Source organism: Pseudophryne corroboree, chromosome 2, assembly GCF_028390025.1.
Source record: "Pseudophryne corroboree isolate aPseCor3 chromosome 2, aPseCor3.hap2, whole genome shotgun sequence".
NCBI lineage: Eukaryota > Metazoa > Chordata > Amphibia > Anura > Myobatrachidae > Pseudophryne > Pseudophryne corroboree.
The window spans coordinates 927074540-927095674 of NC_086445.1; the positions used below are offsets into that span (position 1 = coordinate 927074540).

At 42.9% G+C, this 21135-nt stretch overlaps 1 protein-coding gene across 2 annotated transcripts in view; it reads left to right on the forward strand.

Annotated features, from left to right (window-relative positions):
• Window positions 1-21135, forward strand: part of LOC135050072 (4-hydroxyphenylpyruvate dioxygenase) — a 203397-nt gene that overhangs the window by 50351 nt on the left and 131911 nt on the right. For both annotated transcript variants that reach the window (XM_063956195.1, XM_063956196.1), the window contains one exon: window positions 11999-12041. In XM_063956195.1, coding sequence (XP_063812265.1) covers window positions 11999-12041 — 43 coding nt within the window. The remainder of the gene's footprint in view (window positions 1-11998; window positions 12042-21135) is intronic.

Sequence of the window (21135 nt, forward strand, 5' to 3'; positions counted from 1 at the left end):
TGTTTTTTTCAAAAAACCCTAAAAAACAGCTTAAATCATAGAATTTGGGGGTCATTTTGATCCCATATTATTATTAACCTCAAAAACCATAATTTCCACTCATTTTCAGTCTATTCTGAATACCTCACACCTCACAATATTATTTTTAGTCCTAAAATTTGCACCGAGGTCGCTGGATGACTAAGCTAAGCGACCCTAGTGGCCGACACAAACACCTGGCCCATCTAGGAGTGGCACTGCAGTGTCACGCAGGATGGCCCTTCCAAAAAACACTCCCCAAACAGCACATGACGCAAAGAAAAAAAGAGGTGCAATGAGGTAGCTGTGTGACTAAGCTCAGCGACCCAAGTGCCCGACACAAACACCTGGCCCATCTAGGAGTGGCACTGCAGTGTCACGCAGGATGTCCCTTCCAAAAAACCCTCCCCAAACAGCACATGACGCAAAGAAAAAAAGAGGCGCAATGAGGTAGCTGTGTGAGTAAGATTAGCGACCCTAGTGGCCGACACAAACACCGGGCCCATCTAGGAGTGGCACTGCAGTGTCACGCAGGATGTCCCTTCCAAAAAACCCTCCCCAAACAGCACATGACGCAAAGAAAAAGAAAAGAAAAAAGAGGTGCAAGATGGAATTGTCCTTGGGCCCTCCCACCCACCCTTATGTTGTATAAACAGGACATGCACACTTTAACCAACCCATCATTTCAGTGACAGGGTCTGCCACACGACTGTGACTGATATGACGGGTTGGTTTGGACCCCCACCAAAAAAGAAGCAATTAATCTCTCCTTGCACAAACTGGCTCTACAGAGGCAAGATGTCCACCTCATCATCATCCTCCGATATATCACCGTGTACATCCCCCTCCTCACAGATTATCAATTCGTCCCCACTGGAATCCACCATCTCAGCTCCCTGTGTACTTTGTGGAGGCAATTGCTGCTGGTCAATGTCTCCGCGGAGGAATTGATTATAATTCATTTTAATGAACATCATCTTCTCCACATTTTCTGGATGTAACCTCGTACGCCGATTGCTGACAAGGTGAGCGGCGGCACTAAACACTCTTTCGGAGTACACACTTGTGGGAGGGCAACTTAGGTAGAATAAAGCCAGTTTGTGCAAGGGCCTCCAAATTGCCTCTTTTTCCTGCCAGTATAAGTACGGACTGTCTGACGTGCCTACTTGGATGCGGTCACTCATATAATCCTCCACCATTCTTTCAATGTTGAGAGAATCATATGCAGTGACAGTAGACGACATGTCCGTAATCGTTGTCAGGTCCTTCAGTCCGGACCAGATGTCAGCATCAGCAGTCGCTCCAGACTGCCCTGCATCACCGCCAGCGGGTGGGCTCGGAATTCTGAGCCTTTTCCTCGCACCCCCAGTTGCGGGAGAATGTGAAGGAGGAGATGTTGACAGGTCGCGTTCCGCTTGACTTGACAATTTTGTCACCAGCAGGTCTTTGCACCCCAGCAGACTTGTGTCTGCCGGAAAGAGAGATCCAAGGTAGGTTTTAAATCTAGGATCGAGCACGGTGGCCAAAATGTAGTGCTCTGATTTCAACAGATTGACCACCCGTGAATCCTTGTTAAGCGAATTAAGGGCTGCATCCACAAGTCCCACATGCCTAGCGGAATCGCTCCCTTTTAGCTCCTTCTTCAATGCCTCCAGCTTCTTCTGCAAAAGCCTGATGAGGGGAATGACCTGACTCAGGCTGGCAGTGTCTGAACTGACTTCACGTGTGGCAAGTTCAAAGGGCATCAGAACCTTGCACAACGTTGAAATCATTCTCCACTGCACTTGAGACAGGTGCATTCCACCTCCTATATCGTGCTCAATTGTATAGGCTTGAATGGCCTTTTGCTGCTCCTCCAACCTCTGAAGCATATAGAGGGTTGAATTCCACCTCGTTACCACTTCTTGCTTCAGATGATGGCAGGGCAGGTTCAGTAGTTTTTGGTGGTGCTCCAGTCTTCTGTACGTGGTGCCTGTACGCCGAAAGTGTCCCGCAATTCTTCTGGCCACCGACAGCATCTCTTGCACGCCCCTGTCGTTTTTTAAAAAATTCTGCACCACCAAATTCAAGGTATGTGCAAAACATGGGACGTGCTGGAATTTGCCCATATTTAATGCACACACAATATTGCTGGCGTTGTCCGATGCCACAAATCCACAGGAGAGTCCAATTGGGGTAAGCCATTCTGCGATGATCTTCCTCAGTTGCCGTAAGAGGTTTTTAGCTGTGTGCGTATTCTGGAAAGCGGTGATACAAAGCGTAGCCTGCCTAGGAAAGAGTTGGCGTTTGCGAGATGCTGCTACTGGTGCCGCCGCTGCTGTTCTTGCGGCGGGAGTCCATACATCTACCCAGTGGGCTGTCACAGTCATATAGTCCTGACCCTGCCCTGCTCCACTTGTCCACATGTCCGTGGTTAAGTGGACATTGGGTACAACTGCATTTTTTAGGACACTGCTTAGTCTTTTTCTGACGTCCGTGTACATTCTCGGTATCGCCTGCCTACAGAAGTGGAACCTAGATGGTATTTGGTAACGGGGGCACACTGCCTCAATAAATTGTCTAGTTCCCTGTGAACTAACGGCGGATACCGGACGCACGTCTAACACCAACATAGTTGTCAAGGACTCAGTTATCCGCTTTGCAACAGGATGACTGCTGTGATATTTCATCTTCCTCGCAAAGGACTGTTGGACAGTCAATTGCTTACTGGAAGTAGTACAAGTGGGCTTACGACTTCCCCTCTGGGATGACCATCGACTCCCAGCAGCAACAACAGCAGCGCCAGCAGCAGTAGGCGTTACACGCAAGGATGCATCGGAGGAATCCCAGGCAGGAGAGGACTCGTCAGAATTGCCAGTGACATGGCCTGCAGGACTATTGGCATTCCTGGGGAAGGAGGAAATTGACACTGAGGGAGTTGGTGGGGTGGTTTGCGTGAGCTTGGTTACAAGAGGAAGGGATTTACTGGTCAGTGGACTGCTTCCGCTGTCGGCCCAAGTTTTTGAACTTGTCACTGACTTATTATGAATGCGCTGCAGGTGACGTATAAGGGAGGATGTTCCGAGGTGGTTAACGTCCTTACCCCTACTTATTACAGCTTGACAAAGGGAACACACGGCTTGACACCTGTTGTCCGCATTTCTGGTGAAATACTTCCACACCGAAGAGCTGATTTTTTTTGTATTTTCACCAGGCATGTCAACGGCCCTATTCCTCCCACGGACAACAGGTGTCTCCCCGGGTGCCTGACTTAAACAAACCACCTCACCATCAGAATCCTCCTGGTCAATTTCCTCCCCAGCGCCAGCAACACCCATATCCTCCTCATCCTGGTGTACTTCAACACTGACATCTTCAATCTGACTATCAGGAACTGGACTGCGGGTGCTCCTTCCAGCACTTGCAGGGGGCGTGCAAATGGTGGAAGGCGCATGCTCTTCACGTCCAGTGTTGGGAAGGTCAGGCATCGCAACCGACACAATTGGACTCTCCTTGTGGATTTGGGATTTCGAAGAACGCACAGTTCTTTGCGGTGCTACTGCTTTTGCCAGCTTGAGTCTTTTCATTTTTCTAGCGAGAGGCTGAGTGCCTCCATCCTCATGTGAAGCTGAACCACTAGCCATGAACATAGGGCAGGGCCTCAGCCGTTCCTTGCCACTCCGTGTGGTAAATGGCATATTGGCAAGTTTACGCTTCTCCTCCGACAATTTTATTTTAGGTTTTGGAGTCCTTTTTTTACTGATATTTGGTGTTTTGGATTTGACATGCTCTGTACTATGACATTGGGCATCGGCCTTGGCAGACGACGTTGCTGGCATTTCATCGTCTCGGCCATGACTAGTGGCAGCAGCTTCAGCACGAGGTGGAAGTGGATCTTGATCTTTCCCTAATTTTGGAACCTCAACATTTTTGTTCTCCATATTTTAATAGGCACAACTAAAAGGCACCTCAGGTAAACAATGGAGATGGATGGATACTAGTATACAATTATGGATGGACTGCCGAGTGCCGACACAGAGGTAGCTACAGCCGTGGACTACCGTACTGTACTGTGTCTGCTGCTAATATAGACTGGTTGATAAAGAGATGTAGTAGTATGTATGTATAAAGAAGAAAGAAAAAAAAACCACGGGTAGGTGGTATACAATTATGGACGGACTGCCGAGTGCCGACACAGAGGTAGCTACAGCCGTGGACTACCGTACTGTACTGTGTCTGCTGCTAATATAGACTGGTTGATAAAGAGATGTAGTAGTAGTATGTATGTATAAAGAAGAAAGAAAAAAAAACCACGGGTAGGTGGTATACAATTATGGACGGACTGCCCAGTGCCGACACAGAGGTAGCTACAGCTGTGGACTACCGTACTGTACTGTGTCTGCTGCTAATATAGACTGGTTGATAAAGAGATGTAGTAGTAGTATGTATGTATAAAGAAGAAAGAAAAAAAAACCACGGGTAGGTGGTATACAATTATGGACGGACTGCCGAGTGCCGACACAGAGGTAGCTACAGCCGTGGACTACCGTACTGTACTGTGTCTGCTGCTAATATAGACTGGTTGATAAAGAGATGTAGTAGTAGTATGTATGTATAAAGAAGAAAGAAAAAAAAACCACGGGTAGGTGGTATACAATTATGGACGGACTGCCCAGTGCCGACACAGAGGTAGCTACAGCCGTGGACTACCGTACTGTACTGTGTCTGCTGCTAATATAGACTGGTTGATAAAGAGATGTAGTAGTAGTATGTATGTATAAAGAAGAAAGAAAAAAAAACCACGGGTAGGTGGTATACAATTATGGACGGACTGCCCAGTGCCGACACAGAGGTAGCTACAGCCGTGGACTACCGTACTGTTCTGTGTCTGCTGCTAATATAGACTGGTTGATAAAGAGATGTAGTAGTAGTATGTATGTATAAAGAAGAAAGAAAAAAAACCACGGGTAGGTGGTATACAATTATGGACGGACTGCCCAGTGCCGACACAGAGGTAGCTACAGCCGTGGACTACCGTACTGTACTGTGTCTGCTGCTAATATAGACTGGTTGATAAAGAGATGTAGTAGTAGTATGTATGTATAAAGAAGAAAGAAAAAAAAAACACGGGTAGGTGGTATACAATTATGGACGGACTGCCCAGTGCCGACACAGAGGTAGCTACAGCCGTGGACTACCGTACTGTACTGTGTCTGCTGCTAATATAGACTGGTTGATAAAGAGATGTAGTAGTAGTAGTATGTATGTATAAAGAAGAAAGAAAAAAAAACACGGGTAGGTGGTATACAATTATGAACGGACTGCTCAGTGCCGACACAGAGGTAGCTACAGCCGTGGACTACCGTACTGTACTGTGTCTGCTGCTAATATAGACTGGTTGATAAAGAGATGTAGTAGTAGTATGTATGTATAAAGAAGAAAGAAAAAAAAACCACGGGTAGGTGGTATACAATTATGGACGGACTGCCCAGTGCCGACACAGAGGTAGCTACAGCCGTGGACTACCGTACTGTACTGTGTCTGCTGCTAATATAGACTGGTTGATAAAGAGATGTAGTAGTAGTAGTATGTATGTATAAAGAAGAAAGAAAAAAAAACCACGGGTAGGTGGTATACAATTATGGACGGACTGCCGAGTGCCGACACAGAGGTAGCTACAGCCATGGACTACCGTACTGTACTGTGTCTGCTGCTAATATAGACTGGTTGATAAAGAGATGTAGTAGTAGTATGTATGTATAAAGAAGAAAGAAAAAAAAACCACGGGTAGGTGGTATACAATTATGGACGGACTGCCGAGTGCCGACACAGAGGTAGCTACAGCCGTGAACTACCGTACTGTGTCTGCTGCGACTGGATGATAAATAATGATATAAAAAATATATATATATCACTACTGCAGCCGGACAGGTATATATTATATAATGACGGACCTGCTGGACACTGTCTGTCAGCAGAATGAGTTTTTTATAGAATAAAAAAAAAAACACCACACAAGTGAAGTCACACGACGAATGTTTAACTTTTTCAGGCAATCACAATATAGTATACTATACTACTAACTATACTGGTGGTCAGTGTGGTCAGGTCACTGGTCAGTCACACTGGCAGTGGCACTCCTGCAGCAAAAGTGTGCACTGTTTAATTTTAATAATAATATGTACTCCTGGCTCCTGCTATAACCTATAACTGGCACTGCAGTGCTCCCCAGTCTCCCCCACAATTATAAGATGTGTGAGCTGAGCACAGTCAGATACGAGTGTTTAACTTTTTCAGGCAATCACAATATAGTATACTATACTACTAACTATACTGGTGGTCAGTGTGGTCAGGTCACTGGTCAGTCACACTGGCAGTGGCACTCCTGCAGCAAAAGTGTGCACTGTTTAATTTTAATAATAATATGTACTCCTGGCTCCTGCTATAACCTATAACTGGCACTGCAGTGCTCCCCAGTCTCCCCCACAATTATAAGATGTGTGAGCTGAGCACAGTCAGATATATACATAGATGATGCAGCACACTGGGCTGAGCAGTGCACACAGATATGGTATGTGACTGAGTCACTGTGTATCGTTTTTTTCAGGCAGAGAACGGATATATTAAATAAAACTGCACTGTCTGGTGGTCACTGTGGTCAGTCACTAGTAAACTCTGCACTCTCTACAGTTCTACAGTACTCCTAAGCTCCAGTAAATCAGGTCAATCTCTCTCTCTCTCTCTTCTAATCTAAATGGAGAGGACGCCAGCCACGTCCTCTCCCTATCAATCTCAATGCACGTGTGAAAATGGCGGCGACGCGCGGCTCCTTATATAGAATCCGAGTCTCGCGAGAATCCGACAGCGTCATGATGACGTTCGGGCGCGCTCGGGTTAACCGAGCAAGGCGGGAAGATCCGAGTCGCTCGGACCCGTGAAAAAAAACATGAAGTTCGTGCGGGTTCGGATTCAGAGAAACCGAACCCGCTCATCTCTAGTAGCCTCCTCCCTTTTCGGCTGAACATTGACAGGAGGAGGCTACAACAAGCTGCTGGCGCCGCTGCCTGTCAGTGTGCAGCAGTGCAGCAGGGGAGACAGGCAGCGCAGCAGGGAAGGGATGCAGTGTAGGGCTGTAGGCAGGCCCGGCGCTACTCGCTCAGCGAAGGGATGCAGTGCAGGGAGGCGCCAGGGTTGGAGAGGCGCTGTCCCTGCACTGCATCCCTGCCATGCTGCGCTGCCTGTCTCCCCTGCTGCCGGCTGCTGCACTGCTGCACACTGACAGGCAGCGGCGCCGGCAGCTTGTTGTAGCCTCCTCCTCCCCCTCATCTGTGACAACGGCAGTGTCAATGTTCAGCCGAAAAGGGAAGGGGCTACACGGGACCTCATGGGTGCGGAGCTACATGGACCTCAGGGGGCGGAGCTACACGGGACCTCAGGGGGGCGGAGCTACACAGGACCAGACTCATGTCGAGTGTCATCCAGCATTCAAAACCAGTCTCCCTGAGGCTGCAGCCATCATCCCCTCCCCATATGTCTGCATCTGCTCCTCGCCTTCTCCACACCATCCCTGTCAGCACTCACTGCCTCACTCCCAGTTCCCAACCCTGCGCACTTTTACAAGCGCGCGGTGCACAATCACTGCACAAACCCTCTCCACCCCCCCCTTCCCCCCCGCCTGCATCCATGACAGCCATAAACCACACACACATCTGGGTAGCAGCGTGCCTGTGGCGGAAATGGGCATTCCTGTCAGCCCGGGATCGTAGCAATGGAGGCAGAGTGGAAGAGGATCGGAAGGACCGGCGGTAAGAGAGTATTTATCTCCAGCCCACCAGTCCTAATAACAATAGATGTTCCCCCCTACCCGCGATAGCATATAAAGGATATATACTATCAATTTGTGAGTGTGCATGAACGTTATAAAGTGTCTGTGTTTATATAATGGACCCCTGTGTGGTGTCAGTGTGTATATAATGGACCCCTGTGTAGTGTCAGTGTGTATATAATGGACCCCTGTGTAGTGTCAGTGTGTATATAATGCAGAGCCGTAAATACGTGTGCCAGGTGTGCCTGGCACACAGCGCAGTCGCCCTGAGGGCGCAACTGCCCGAATTCCAAATCAGCGGCTTGTAATGAATCAAATTGACTCATTACAAGCCGCCTGTGCTGTGTGCGCCGGAGGAGGAGAGGAACATCTCCGGGGGCAGAGGAGGAGGAGGAGTGAGGGGGACTCCGGAGCCGCAGCAGTGCTATGTAATTGGTAGCGGCGCCGCAGCAGCTGTCCCTCTCCTTCCACATTGACTGGTCGGCACTGCTGTGAATGCTGGGATGCGCTTTCCTCATCCCAGCATACACAGCGGCGGTTGTCAGCCAATGCGGAAGGAAAGGGACAGCTGCATGCGGCACCGGCAGCAATTACACTGCCTTGCTGCGGCTCCCGAGTCCCCCTCCTTCCTCCTCCTTCTCCCCTGCATCCAGAGCTGCCAACACAGAGGAGCCTGACTGCCTGAGCCAGTGGAGAGATGGTAAGTATCTATCTGTCTGTCTGTCTATCTATCTCTCTATCTATCTATCTATCTATCTATCTATCTATCTATCTATCTGTTCTGTCTGCCGATCTGTGTAAAAAGGGGACGCAGTCTGCCGTACTGTGTAAAAAGTGGACGCTGTCTGCCGTAATGTGTAAAAAGGGGACGCTGTCTGCCGTAATGTGTAAAAAGGGGGATGCTGTCTGCCGTAATGTGTAAAATAGGGACGCTGTCTGCCGTAATGTGTAAAAATAGGGACGCTGTCTGCTGTAATGTGTAAAAATGGGGACGCTGTCTGCCTTAATGTGCAAAAAGGGGACGCTGTCTGCCTTAATGTGTAAAAAGGGGGACACTGCCGTAATGTGTAAAAAAGGGACGCTGTCTGCCTTAATGTGTAAAAAGGGGACGCTGTCTGCCTTAATGTGTAAAAAGGGGATGCTGTCTGCCTTAATGTGTAAAAAGGGGGACACTGCCGTAATGTGTAAAAAGGGGGATGCTGTCTGCCGTAATGTGTAAAAATGGGGACGCTGTCTGCCTTAATGTGTAAAAAGGGGACGCTGTCTGCCTTAATGTGTAAAAAGGGGGACACTGCCGTAATGTGTAAAAAAGGGACGCTGTCTGCCTTAATGTGTAAAAAGGGGACGCTGTCTGCCTTAATGTGTAAAAAGGGGACGCTGTCTGCCTTAATGTGTAAAAAGGGGGACACTGCCGTAATGTGTAAAATGGGGACGCTGTCTGCCGTAATGTGTAAAAAAAGGGGACTCTGTCTGCCGTAATGTGTAAAATAAGGGGACTCTGTCTGCCGTAATCTGTAAATAAGGGTACTCTGTCTGCTGTAATGTGTAAAAAGGGGGACTATGGTGGTCATTCCGAGTTGTTCGCTCGCTGCCGTTTTTAGCAGAATAGTGATCAGGCTAAAAATGGGCGATTCTGCGCATGCATATGGGCCGCAGGGCGCACGCGCTAAGTATTTTCACACAAAACGATGCAATTTTACACAGGTCCGAGCGACGCTTTTCAGTCGCTCTGCTGATCGGTGAGTGATTGACAGGAAGTGGGTGTTTCTGGGAGGTAACTGAGCGTTTTCCGGGAGTGTGCTAAAAACGCAGGCGTGTCAGGCTAAAACGCAGGAGTGGCTGGAGAAACGGGGGAGTGTCTGGCCGAACGCAGGGCGTGTTTGTGACGTCAAACCAGGAACTAAACGGACTGAGATGATCGTAATCTAGGAGTAGGTCTGGAGCTACTCAGAAACTGCAGGAAATTATTTAATAGCAGAACTGCTACTCTTTCGATACACTCCCAGAGGGCGGCGGCCTAGCGTGTGCACTGCTGCTAAAAGCAGCTAGTGAGCGAACAACTCGGAATGAGGGCCTATGTCTGCTGTAATGTGTAAAAAGGGGGACTGGCTGCCGTAATGTGTAAAAAGGGGGACTGTCTGCAGTAATGTGTAAAAAGGGGAATCTATCCGCCGTAATGTGTAAAAGGGGCTCTACCTGGTGTAGTGGCGCTACTGTGCGGCGTAATTTGAATAATGGAGACTACTGTGCACTGTAATATGAATTGGAATTATTTTGTGGCCACACCCCTTCCCCACGCACTGCCCCTATTTTACATAAGGGGGGGCACCAATGCCGTTTCGTGCACACAGCGCTAAAATGTCTATTTACAGCACTGATATAATGGATCCCTGTGTAGTGTCATAATGAACCCCTGTATAGTGAGATGAGTACAGACAAGTGGGGACATTATGAGGAAAGTTCGGACAAGGGGGAACTACAGTATGACAAGAGTACAGACTAGGGAGGAACTATGAAGAGATAACAAGGAGAGGGCACTGTATTGCAATGTATGTTTATTTGAGTACTTATAGACTATGAAAATTCAGCCAGAATTTGAAATTACAATTTAAGGGGCGCTTTTTTTTATTTGCCCTGGGTAACATAATACTCTGCTGCTGTACCTTGCTGATGCGCTGTGTTTGCTACAGGACTGTTCCCTGGGATTTGGTTTCTCCTGACTGAGGCAGGTGAAACAAAATCCCTGATAAACCACGTCTCGGATCCAGATTTCCGCAGCTAGTCGCAAGCGTGATGCCACTGCGTGTGACTAGAATCAGAGAGCCACATCTGTATTTGTAGGAGGGCGCAAAATTTAGAGTTTGCAGGAAGGCGCCGAACACCTTAGCACTGGCCCTGCCTCTGTGTCTTATTCCCAGTAACCATTTCTTGCAATAATAAATTGTGGCAGGGTTTAACAGCAGACAACAGACACTAGCAGTTTTACACCCATATAGGCATAGGTTGGGACAGGCTTTAGGAAAAGGGAGATTTATTAAACGCATGAATTAGGAAAGCTGGATAAAAATTAGATGCAATAAAATGTAAATTAAAGGCAAAGTTAAGAATGGGCACTAGCACCGAGAGTGGGGAGGAGTGGGTACAAATTACCCGGGCTGCTGGAGAGGCCAGGAGGGGGACCGGGTCCTATACCCCCACCAGTATACATGTAGTATTGCCGGCGGCAGCACCATCTTCACAGTGATCTCTTCGGGAAGATGGCGCCACACACAGAAAGCAAAGACTCTGGTACCGTGCCAGAGTCTCTGCTCTCTAGTGATCATCTTCCCATATATTACTGGGAATATGACGCTGGCCGCAGAGGAGGGACCCGCTTCCTGATAATGTAAGGTAGGAAGCGGGTGACCACTTCAGCGCCTCCACCCCCCATGTTAAAATTGCACACACACACACACACACACACACACACACACGCCCCCCTCCCCCCTTGGAGCAAAGCAACCCCGCAATTATATTATGTTAATATTTTAATAGTAAAGGGCGTCATCACGCCCGTTTTTAAGCCCTGAGAATGGATACAAGTTCAGAGCTGTAAGAAAACAAAAAAGTCACTTTTTGGTACATTATCCCAGTCTCAGTTTTTTTATTTGTAAAGGTCAACTGACTATAAATGCACTAATCCAATAGTAAAAGGTTGGATACAGTAATGACAATACAGAATGAAAGTAACCAATAGCATAAATCTATAATTAGACAGCAAGAACACTAAGAGTAGAGACACAGCAAAAATGAGCACAAGAGCGGATATATAGATGGGTAAACATGCAGCTAGCTTAGGTATACACCATATGTAACAACGCACATCCTGTTTATGCAACAACGGGATGCACCAGGATAAACACGCCTGGGACAGTACTGGAGATTCCATGACAGCGAATTGTGTCTCCACAATCTCTCTTCCCTGTTTTTAAATGTTTGTGGTTTTAATTATGGTCTGATTATGCTACCTTAGTCATTAACTTCAACCAGCACTTCATGGTATAGTGACATTATTATTATTATTATTATTATTATTATTATTATTATATTTTTATTTTTATATACATTTTTTTAAGGTAGTTTGATATTTATTGTTTGGTTCGATATTTTATTTTTCAACTGTACTTTCTTTTTTAGATATTTTTTGTTTTTCAATCTCCACTGAATCCGGGAATTCAAGGTAAGCTTTTTAGCTCAGACATAATGATCTAACAACTGCTGGTCTTTTCTTTTAATTAACTATGAGCACATTAAGGATAGGATACATGTATTAAAATACATTTCAGCCCTACAGAACTATATCATTACCCAAAGTTGGTTTCAATTTATACACTAAATCTACTCCTTGACTCCCTGATCCAATTGGATAATTCACTCCATACATAAGCAGGAATCACCCTCTCTGCTTTTACACTGGACACTGAGATAAGACGCGTGAACATATCCTTGGGCCATTCACATTTCAGCTGCTCCAGACTATGCAATTCTCAGGGAAGTTAATCAATTGAATATCAGATTAATACTCTTATCTCGCAACAACAGTCACTTCCTACCTTGGAATCACCAATTTTACGAAACAGGGGTGCTCCCTCTCTCCACACTTTTTTTCTACATTTCTAGGCAAAAAAATACATTTCAATCAAGATACAGTAGGCAGTGTGGATGCTGATTATTTTACAGGACAGAAAGCTATACCTTAGTACACTTTAATTCGAGCCGCTGCGGCCGCTGTATGTAATCCTTACCCTACGTACTTTTCACACAGTTACCGTACAAAGGCCCGTACCCTGTACGCACTTTGCGTACTCACGCCGCGACGGACGTACAAAGTACACGCAGTGCATACACACACACAGAGACACGCTGAGAGCACAATGCAGCTACATGTGTGATAGAAATATACCTTAAACCTTAGCAGGAAATGGGACATGACACCAAATTGTATTTCAAAACCATGTTGGGGTCCAACCCACCAACGGTTATTTTACTAGCAGGGGGTTACAAGAATAATACAATACAATAAGAGAAAAAGGCTACAGTCAATGGTACATACATTTGTTCGCCTGCGCTTCCCGGTCCGGTCCTCAATCATCAAGGTAGATGATCTTCAGAGATTGTGTGTGACCAGGCCTGCAACTGGCTTTTTATACATTTGTCCAAAACCTAACACAATAGAAACTGTAATCTCTTTGTCTATTGGTCACTGGGATGGTCATTTACAGTACAGGAGAGGTCATAGGTCGGTTTGAATAGGTGGGCGATGTCTGGTCCAGATGCACTTGCAGATGTTCTCCACTGGGTTCCCGCCGAATATCAGGAGTACAGTAAATACAGTTGATATTAATATTCTGCTCCTGCGCATAACTATTTGCAGGAGCGTGCGATCTTCTGCAAACTAACACCGGAATATTGCTCTAAAAATACCCTACAGCTGGACACCAAACACCACCTCCTAACCTAATTCTGTCCCCTCCTATCCTGTAAAGGTGAATCCCTTTGTCATCATACCCTTTAAGCAAGTGTAACTCGCTGGTGTGATGCATGTAGACTATGTGTACATTGTGCACTATGTGGATTAAATATGTAATGTGTTTTTATGGCTTTTCCATGCGATCACAAATACTACCGTAATTACTCAAACCATGCGCTAATATGCAGGACCGCGGGAGCGATCATACGCAAATTGCGAATATGTGCACGCACGGCAGAACAAGTATGCGCACGGAGGCCATCTGTGTGTAGTTTGTACGTGATGTGTGTACTGAAATATTTTCGACTTCGACTGCAGCACAGATCATAAAATTGCTCTTGACATGGACAATCTTTTCTCCATATCATTTTTAAGTAACTGAACTATAAATCAATAATCTAATTACAGGACTAAAGGTGCATACACACGATTCTCACTATGCAACAGGGGCTAGGTCGGTATCGCAAGCATATAATGAGTGTGCTTGCGACACTGGCTTTGTCCGATTTTGGCTAAGTGTCACTTGCGATCTGCACTAACTTTCTTTGTGATTTTGACTATATAGTCTAAATCGCAAAGAAATATCTCACCGTGTGTACACACCATAATGAATGGCAATACCAGCACTGCTATGTAGCAACCAGTGGAGTATCTATAGTGGGTGCACATGGGTCCAGGGGGGCCCTCATCAAAGTTCTGCAATACTTACCTCATTAGAGTCCCATGGCAGCGCTACACAAACCATTGGCAAAATGGCGTGGTGTCCATTTTACAGGAGACCTGCGCTTGTTCAATAGACAGGTAGAGCACCAGAGTTTATTCAATTGCAGTGCCAGCTAAAGAGGAGGGGGACCGGACATAGACTGCACGCGGGCCCTCTCCTCTCTTACTACACCCCTGGTAACAACCAGAGGCAGAACTCTGGGAGGCAACAGAGTCATCTGCCGCCGGGCTCCTGCTCTGAAAGGGGGCTCTTCTCCCCCCATTCTGTGACACCATTGAAGTAAGTTGATTGATGGCTGCCGCTATCTTTTCACTATATGAAGTTACTTCTCTGACAATTACACATAACTTCATATAGTTACAATTCTCATGCTTCCTGTACTGGAGCAAATAGCTCAATCAGTAAAGTGTCTGCTGTCAGTGGGTTCTAATCCTGGGTATGACTGCTAAGAAATGTGTGATTTAAAATAAAAGACAGTGAAATGTATATATACAGTGTATAAAAAAAAATTCATAACACTCCACACACACACACACACACACACACACACACACACACACACACACACACACACACACACACACACACACACACACACACACACACACACTATTGATTTATGGAATCATATTTATGAATATTAATATTTAATATATCATATATGGTATTTAATATATGGATATATTTCAATTAATATGCATTATCATATATATCTGCAAATATATTATGTCAGGCTTACAAATTAATTGGCTGATAAATATATGCAGTCCTTATATATACATATGACATGAAATTATGAAGTTAAGATTCCTTAAAGAGAGTTCAAGCTTGAATATTACCGCTCTTTTTATATGATTCTTTATTTACAGGCAGATCAAATCGTACAGAATAAGATATACACAGTAGTGATATATATACTAATTATAATTATATTAAGCTATGCTATGTTTCCTTCGTTACATAACATAAAACAACATGACATAAGTTTCACAAACAGTTTCAATTATTATCATATTTATACTTGCAAGTTAAAGATTGCCATCCCAAGAATCATTCCTTCTGCATGTTCTCCATGACTTCTCCTCCTGACTGACTTCCTTCCTTCTCCTTCTTCTTCTCCCTCTCCCTCTTCCTTCTAACTCCTAACTACAAGTCTGGTCCTTTTATCTCATATTTTACCAATTCAAACTATCATATTCTCATAGTTTCCAATGGAATAGGTAATTATAGGTTTGTCAGATTCCAAGGTGTAATAAAACAAACATTGAACTGGGCTGTCGTGTCCTGTTCACGGAGGCATGGTGTCATAAAAGTGTGGTGTCCACACTGCCTTAAGCAAGTATAGTATTGTAAAATCTGGAATGTCTTTTCATCCAAAGTTCTGTTGTATTGACAAGTTTTCCTGGGGTCGGTTACACAATGTTTTATCAATGGATGTGATCTCTTTTCATAGTAGTTAATTTATACTCCCTAGCTTTTAACCTTCACTGGACAATAGACAAACCAGTAGATTCTGATCTACTGTAAGCACACCTGTGAATTCCAATGACCAACAGAGCTCTGTCACATACCTATTATCATTTATGGCCTAATACCTTTTCTCTACAATGACTCTTGATCTTACTGTAACCTCTCTGGCCTTATTTATGACTAGAGCAGAATAAACCTGTTCCCTACACTATTTTTTACCATCTTGCTGTAAAACACAAATATACAGTATATCTATATAAACACATACACAAACCTAATCTCTTAAATCAGCTAAACATTACCTCATACATTCAAACTTATTTCATATCTATTCCTTACTATATATATCCAGTATACTGTCCACTATGGTAACATCGCCTATTTATAATGAATTATATTTTGATTCAGACAATATCCATTGCCCTAATATTATACTAAGTGCAGACAATTACCTATAAGGCAACAGTCGCCCCCTTGTGGCCATGAGAAATTCTTTTGATTGGCCACACATTAAACTAGCGTAATTGCTTCCAAATACATTTCAAAATATTCCTTCAAACATAACTTTCGTTGTAACCATAATATATACCATAAGTGTAATAATAATAACCATTATGATTTTAAAAATCTCTAAAAATTCTTAGCTTACCTAACCTTATTCTACTTTTTAACTAAAGCAGACAAAACTGAGGTTTTTATTCAGTATTCATGAGGAAAACTAATTTCTACAGACATTTGGAATACCATAGCCCAATTGTAGACCTTTTTTCTGTATCTGGATCAGTACGTTTGGACATTTTTGCTGTTCTTGTATGTAGCAATTTACTGGGATAAGACTGTCATCTGCGTGGTTTGCTTGCAATTGGAGATGCCTTGCGTTTGCATTATGGCCTTGCGTTTGCAACATTTGCACCATTACTAGAAGTAGAATTCTTCGTAGCAGCTGCTCCTTTGCTTGCCATTTCGCTGTTTGAGGCAGAGGGCTGTGTACGTCGAGTGCTGTGTCTTGAACATTCAGTACTTGTGACGACCCTCAGTAATAGTAATAGTCTTTATACAGTCTTTAGCAGTTCTGTTTCCTTTGCGTTTATCCAATGCCGCAGTTGTGACCAGTGTGTCCATATTGCTTTTGCACAAACAGGTTGTGATTTTGAATAGAACAGGCATATATGAAACAGTCTTTTTTTTTTTTTTTTTTTTTCTTTCTTTCTTTCTTTCCTTGCTTGTTAATAGTAGGTCTTAATTGTCTTCGGGCAATAGTACCACAAATGGCTGTGAGTAGTACACCTACTCTGTTCTGTATTTCCTCACTGAATAAATTACCATGCAGTCTTAAATCTCCTTATTCTACCTTGTACCTATTTATACATCTCAATCTTACATAAACTTATACCAGTTTAACCCATATAAAGGCGTTTTCTATCCTACCTATATTTTGACTAATAATTATTTAAAATGCTTTTGATGTGTATATAGTAACATCCTATCAATACAATAAATGAATATAATTTTGCTTCAAACAGATATTAAATATCATTTAGGAATGGCTTTAAATATATCTAATTCCATCCAATATTATTTTATATGCAGCCATGTGCATATACAGTGACCCTGTTATGCTACAAATAATTATCTTAGACTTGTGACAGTCTTTATTAAGAGAATTATTCATCCCACTTAATAATCTCGGCCCAATTTGTTATAACGTGGTATACCATCCTGTATTAGATATTTAATTACTTTTGAAGCTTTTACGAAGGAAGCATAGGTAGTATCTATTGTGTAATATATAAAAAAAACATAAAATATTTACAAGGTATATATGCAATGATATAAAATATATCTCAGACAAATGTTTACATATATGTGATTAAGGTATATGAAGGGATGAGACAGTTCTGTATAATCACAGTGATGAGATGTGCTGTACACTGTTGTGGGAGTGTACATGTAGTTTGAAAGACAAGTAATGATTACTTGTGATGAAAGGGTTAATGAAAACCTTCCCCTTTCTTGTGAAACTGGAAAACTCCTTGAGGATTTGTCCATATATCAGTCTTTAGGGATGCTATGTAGATTTTGCTGGATAGCAGCGATGAAAGGGTTAATGAAGACCTTTTCCCTTGTAAATTGGAGTCTTTTTGGAGTCTTGCACCATTCTGTATACAGGTTGCCAGGATTACTATGAATCAAACAAAAATACATACAATGACTATCACAGATATTTATACAGTGATTTAACATAGCTTGCTATGCATTCTGTCCTATCTGCTGCATGTTATCAGGTACAGAATTTACAAATGTGTCTTTTAACGATTGAATAACAAACAAACAATTGTTTCTGGCCTGTGCCAATCTTTCCTGTCACATTGTGTGTCAATGACAGCACAATTGTCGCTGCAGATATGATGCAGGTTTAATTTGGAAACTGTGGCTGTTTGAACATCAAAGCAAACAATGGCTTCATTGGATCTAACAAGTAAAGGAATGATACTACCGTATTCACTTGTGACCATACTCCCTTGTGATGCAGCCTGGTCCCAGACTGTCTTTAACCATAGCGTTTGCTGCTTGGTGTGGCTCCTTAGTTTGGAAGAATCTTGGAGCTTCTGAAAAAACCTACTTTTGTGGGGAGAGAAACTTGTTAAACTTTGCCAAATATGTATTGCAGGTCCCAGGGCTTTCTGTCTTTCCACACCTGTAATAAAATGGTTATGGCACCAGGGCATAAAAACATTTTCATCCTGGTGATCCTTTTTGTCATTGTTAATTGGTGTGTGGTTTGCAGAATGACACTCTGCATGTGGTCTCTCTGAGAGCATGCAAACATTTGCACCATCACTAGAAGTCTCTGAGTGCTCTGTGGGGGTTACATAAGTTTGGGAACTTTGTTTGTAAACATGCATTCCTGAATTAATTTCATGGATTTTCCCTTTAAACATGTTTCCAGGTGAATACATTTCAAGGTTTGCAACTCTGGTTGCCATGGGAGTTTTCACCATGGGGAACTTCCCCACCCCTGTGTGCACTGTACTGCTGCTATCAGTGTTTAAATCTGCTGACAATTCACCTTTGCCTAAGGGCATAACAAATTCTTCATTTACATTGGGAACTCTGAGAGTGTATTCAGCAGAATACTCATAATCTGAGTTACAATGATCTTCCCCCTTACTAGACACAGTATAGGGGACATCTCCTATTGCTGCTACCTCCTTTACATTAATGTGCTGTCTGATGATAGACACATCCGGCACATTGCTACTTTCTTCCTTTACCACAGAGGCTGTTCTGCTGGTGGTCTGTGTGACCATAGCAGACTCCATGCGCTGCACATTGATGCAGTCCTGCAACATGTAACTTTCCTTAATTTTAGGATCTTGACTGATTAAGTCATTTCTGACTCCTGTAGACTCTGTGTACAGAGTTTCACATACCTCAACACTATTCCTGTTTGGTGTTTCTATCTCAGCTTGCTTGCTGGATGTTATCTCTTCATCAGAGATCTTGACAATTTGATTACAAACTGTCAGGCTTTTCGCTTCTGCCCCAAACTTTTTCTGTTTATTTTTCTGTTTAAGGGACTTAAATAACGAATGCATTTTTGCATTAATGGTCAGGCACGCCTTACGAAGACGTGAACCTGATTCTTCTTTACATTTCTGTTTGGCTTCTAGAGCCGCAGTTCTGCGCATTTTTCTAAATGCTACAGAAAACTTTTGCATTTTTAACATTTCAATGCTAAATTTATATATTCTTTGTTTTTAGTACTGAAGGTATCCTCTCCTTAAGATTGACCGGTGTCTTAAGGTTAAACTCTAATACCTGGTACATTTATACATTTATTTGGAAATACTCTTTTCCACTGTGCACATTTTCTATTCTAGGCCTTTAAATTCTTTATTCTCATTTGTAACCTATTCCACTGTGATCTTGTATTTTGCCAGCAGGCTTATAGCCTTTGGTGCTGCTTCCTAATAGATATTATGTTAGTTAAAATAACGTATATTGCACTAACACATTTATCCTAGGTTATACAGAATACAAAATTGACATTACACAATGGTAATAAATTTTCATAGATACATCCCCACCGTGATTCTGCAGATTTGGTAGCCAGCTTATAGCATTTGCTACTCCTCATAAATATTATAAATCAGATAATCAGATTCAGTAATAACAAGTCCAATTCGTGGTCGCCAATATTGATTTATGGAATCATATTTATGAATATTAATATTTAATATATCATATATGGTATTTAATATATGGATATATTTCAATTAATATGCATTATCATATATATCTGCAAATATATTATGTCAGGCTTACAAATTAATTGGCTGATAAATATATGCAGTCCTTATATATACATATGACATGAAATTATGAAGTTAAGATTCCTTAAAGAGAGTTCAAGCTTGAATATTACCGCTCTTTTTATATGATTCTTTATTTACAGGCAGATCAAATCGTACAGAATAAGATATACACAGTAGTGATATATATACTAATTATAATTATATTAAGCTATGCTATGTTTCCTTCGTTACATAACATAAAACAACATGACATAAGTTTCACAAACAGTTTCAATTATTATCATATTTATACTTGCAAGTTAAAGATTGCCATCCCAAGAATCATTCCTTCTGCATGTTCTCCATGACTTCTCCTCCTGACTGACTTCCTTCCTTCTCCTTCTTCTTCTCCCTCTCCCTCTTCCTTCTAACTCCTAACTACAAGTCTGGTCCTTTTATCTCATATTTTACCAATTCAAACTATCATATTCTCATAGTTTCCAATGGAATAGGTAATTATAGGTTTGTCAGATTCCAAGGTGTAATAAAACAAACATTGAACTGGGCTGTCGTGTCCTGTTCACGGAGGCATGGTGTCATAAAAGTGTGGTGTCCACACTGCCTTAAGCAAGTATAGTATTGTAAAATCTGGAATGTCTTTTCATCCAAAGTTCTGTTGTATTGACAAGTTTTCCTGGGGTCGGTTACACAATGTTTTATCAATGGATGTGATCTCTTTTCATAGTAGTTAATTTATACTCCCTAGCTTTTAACCTTCACTGGACAATAGACAAACCAGTAGATTCTGATCTACTGTAAGCACACCTGTGAATTCCAATGACCAACAGAGCTCTGTCACATACCTATTATCATTTATGGCCTAATACCTTTTCTCTACAATGACTCTTGATCTTACTGTAACCTCTCTGGCCTTATTTATGACTAGAGCAGAATAAACCTGTTCCCTACACTATTTTTTACCATCTTGCTGTAAAACACAAATATACAGTATATCTATATAAACACATACACAAACCTAATCTCTTAAATCAGCTAAACATTACCTCATACATTCAAACTTATTTCATATCTATTCCTTACTATATATATCCAGTATACTGTCCACTATGGTAACATCGCCTATTTATAATGAATTATATTTTGATTCAGACAATATCCATTGCCCTAATATTATACTAAGTGCAGACAATTACCTATAAGGCAACAACACACACACACACACACACACACACACACACACACACACACACACCATACATATATTTATCTAAATATAAGGGGGGGGGGGGGC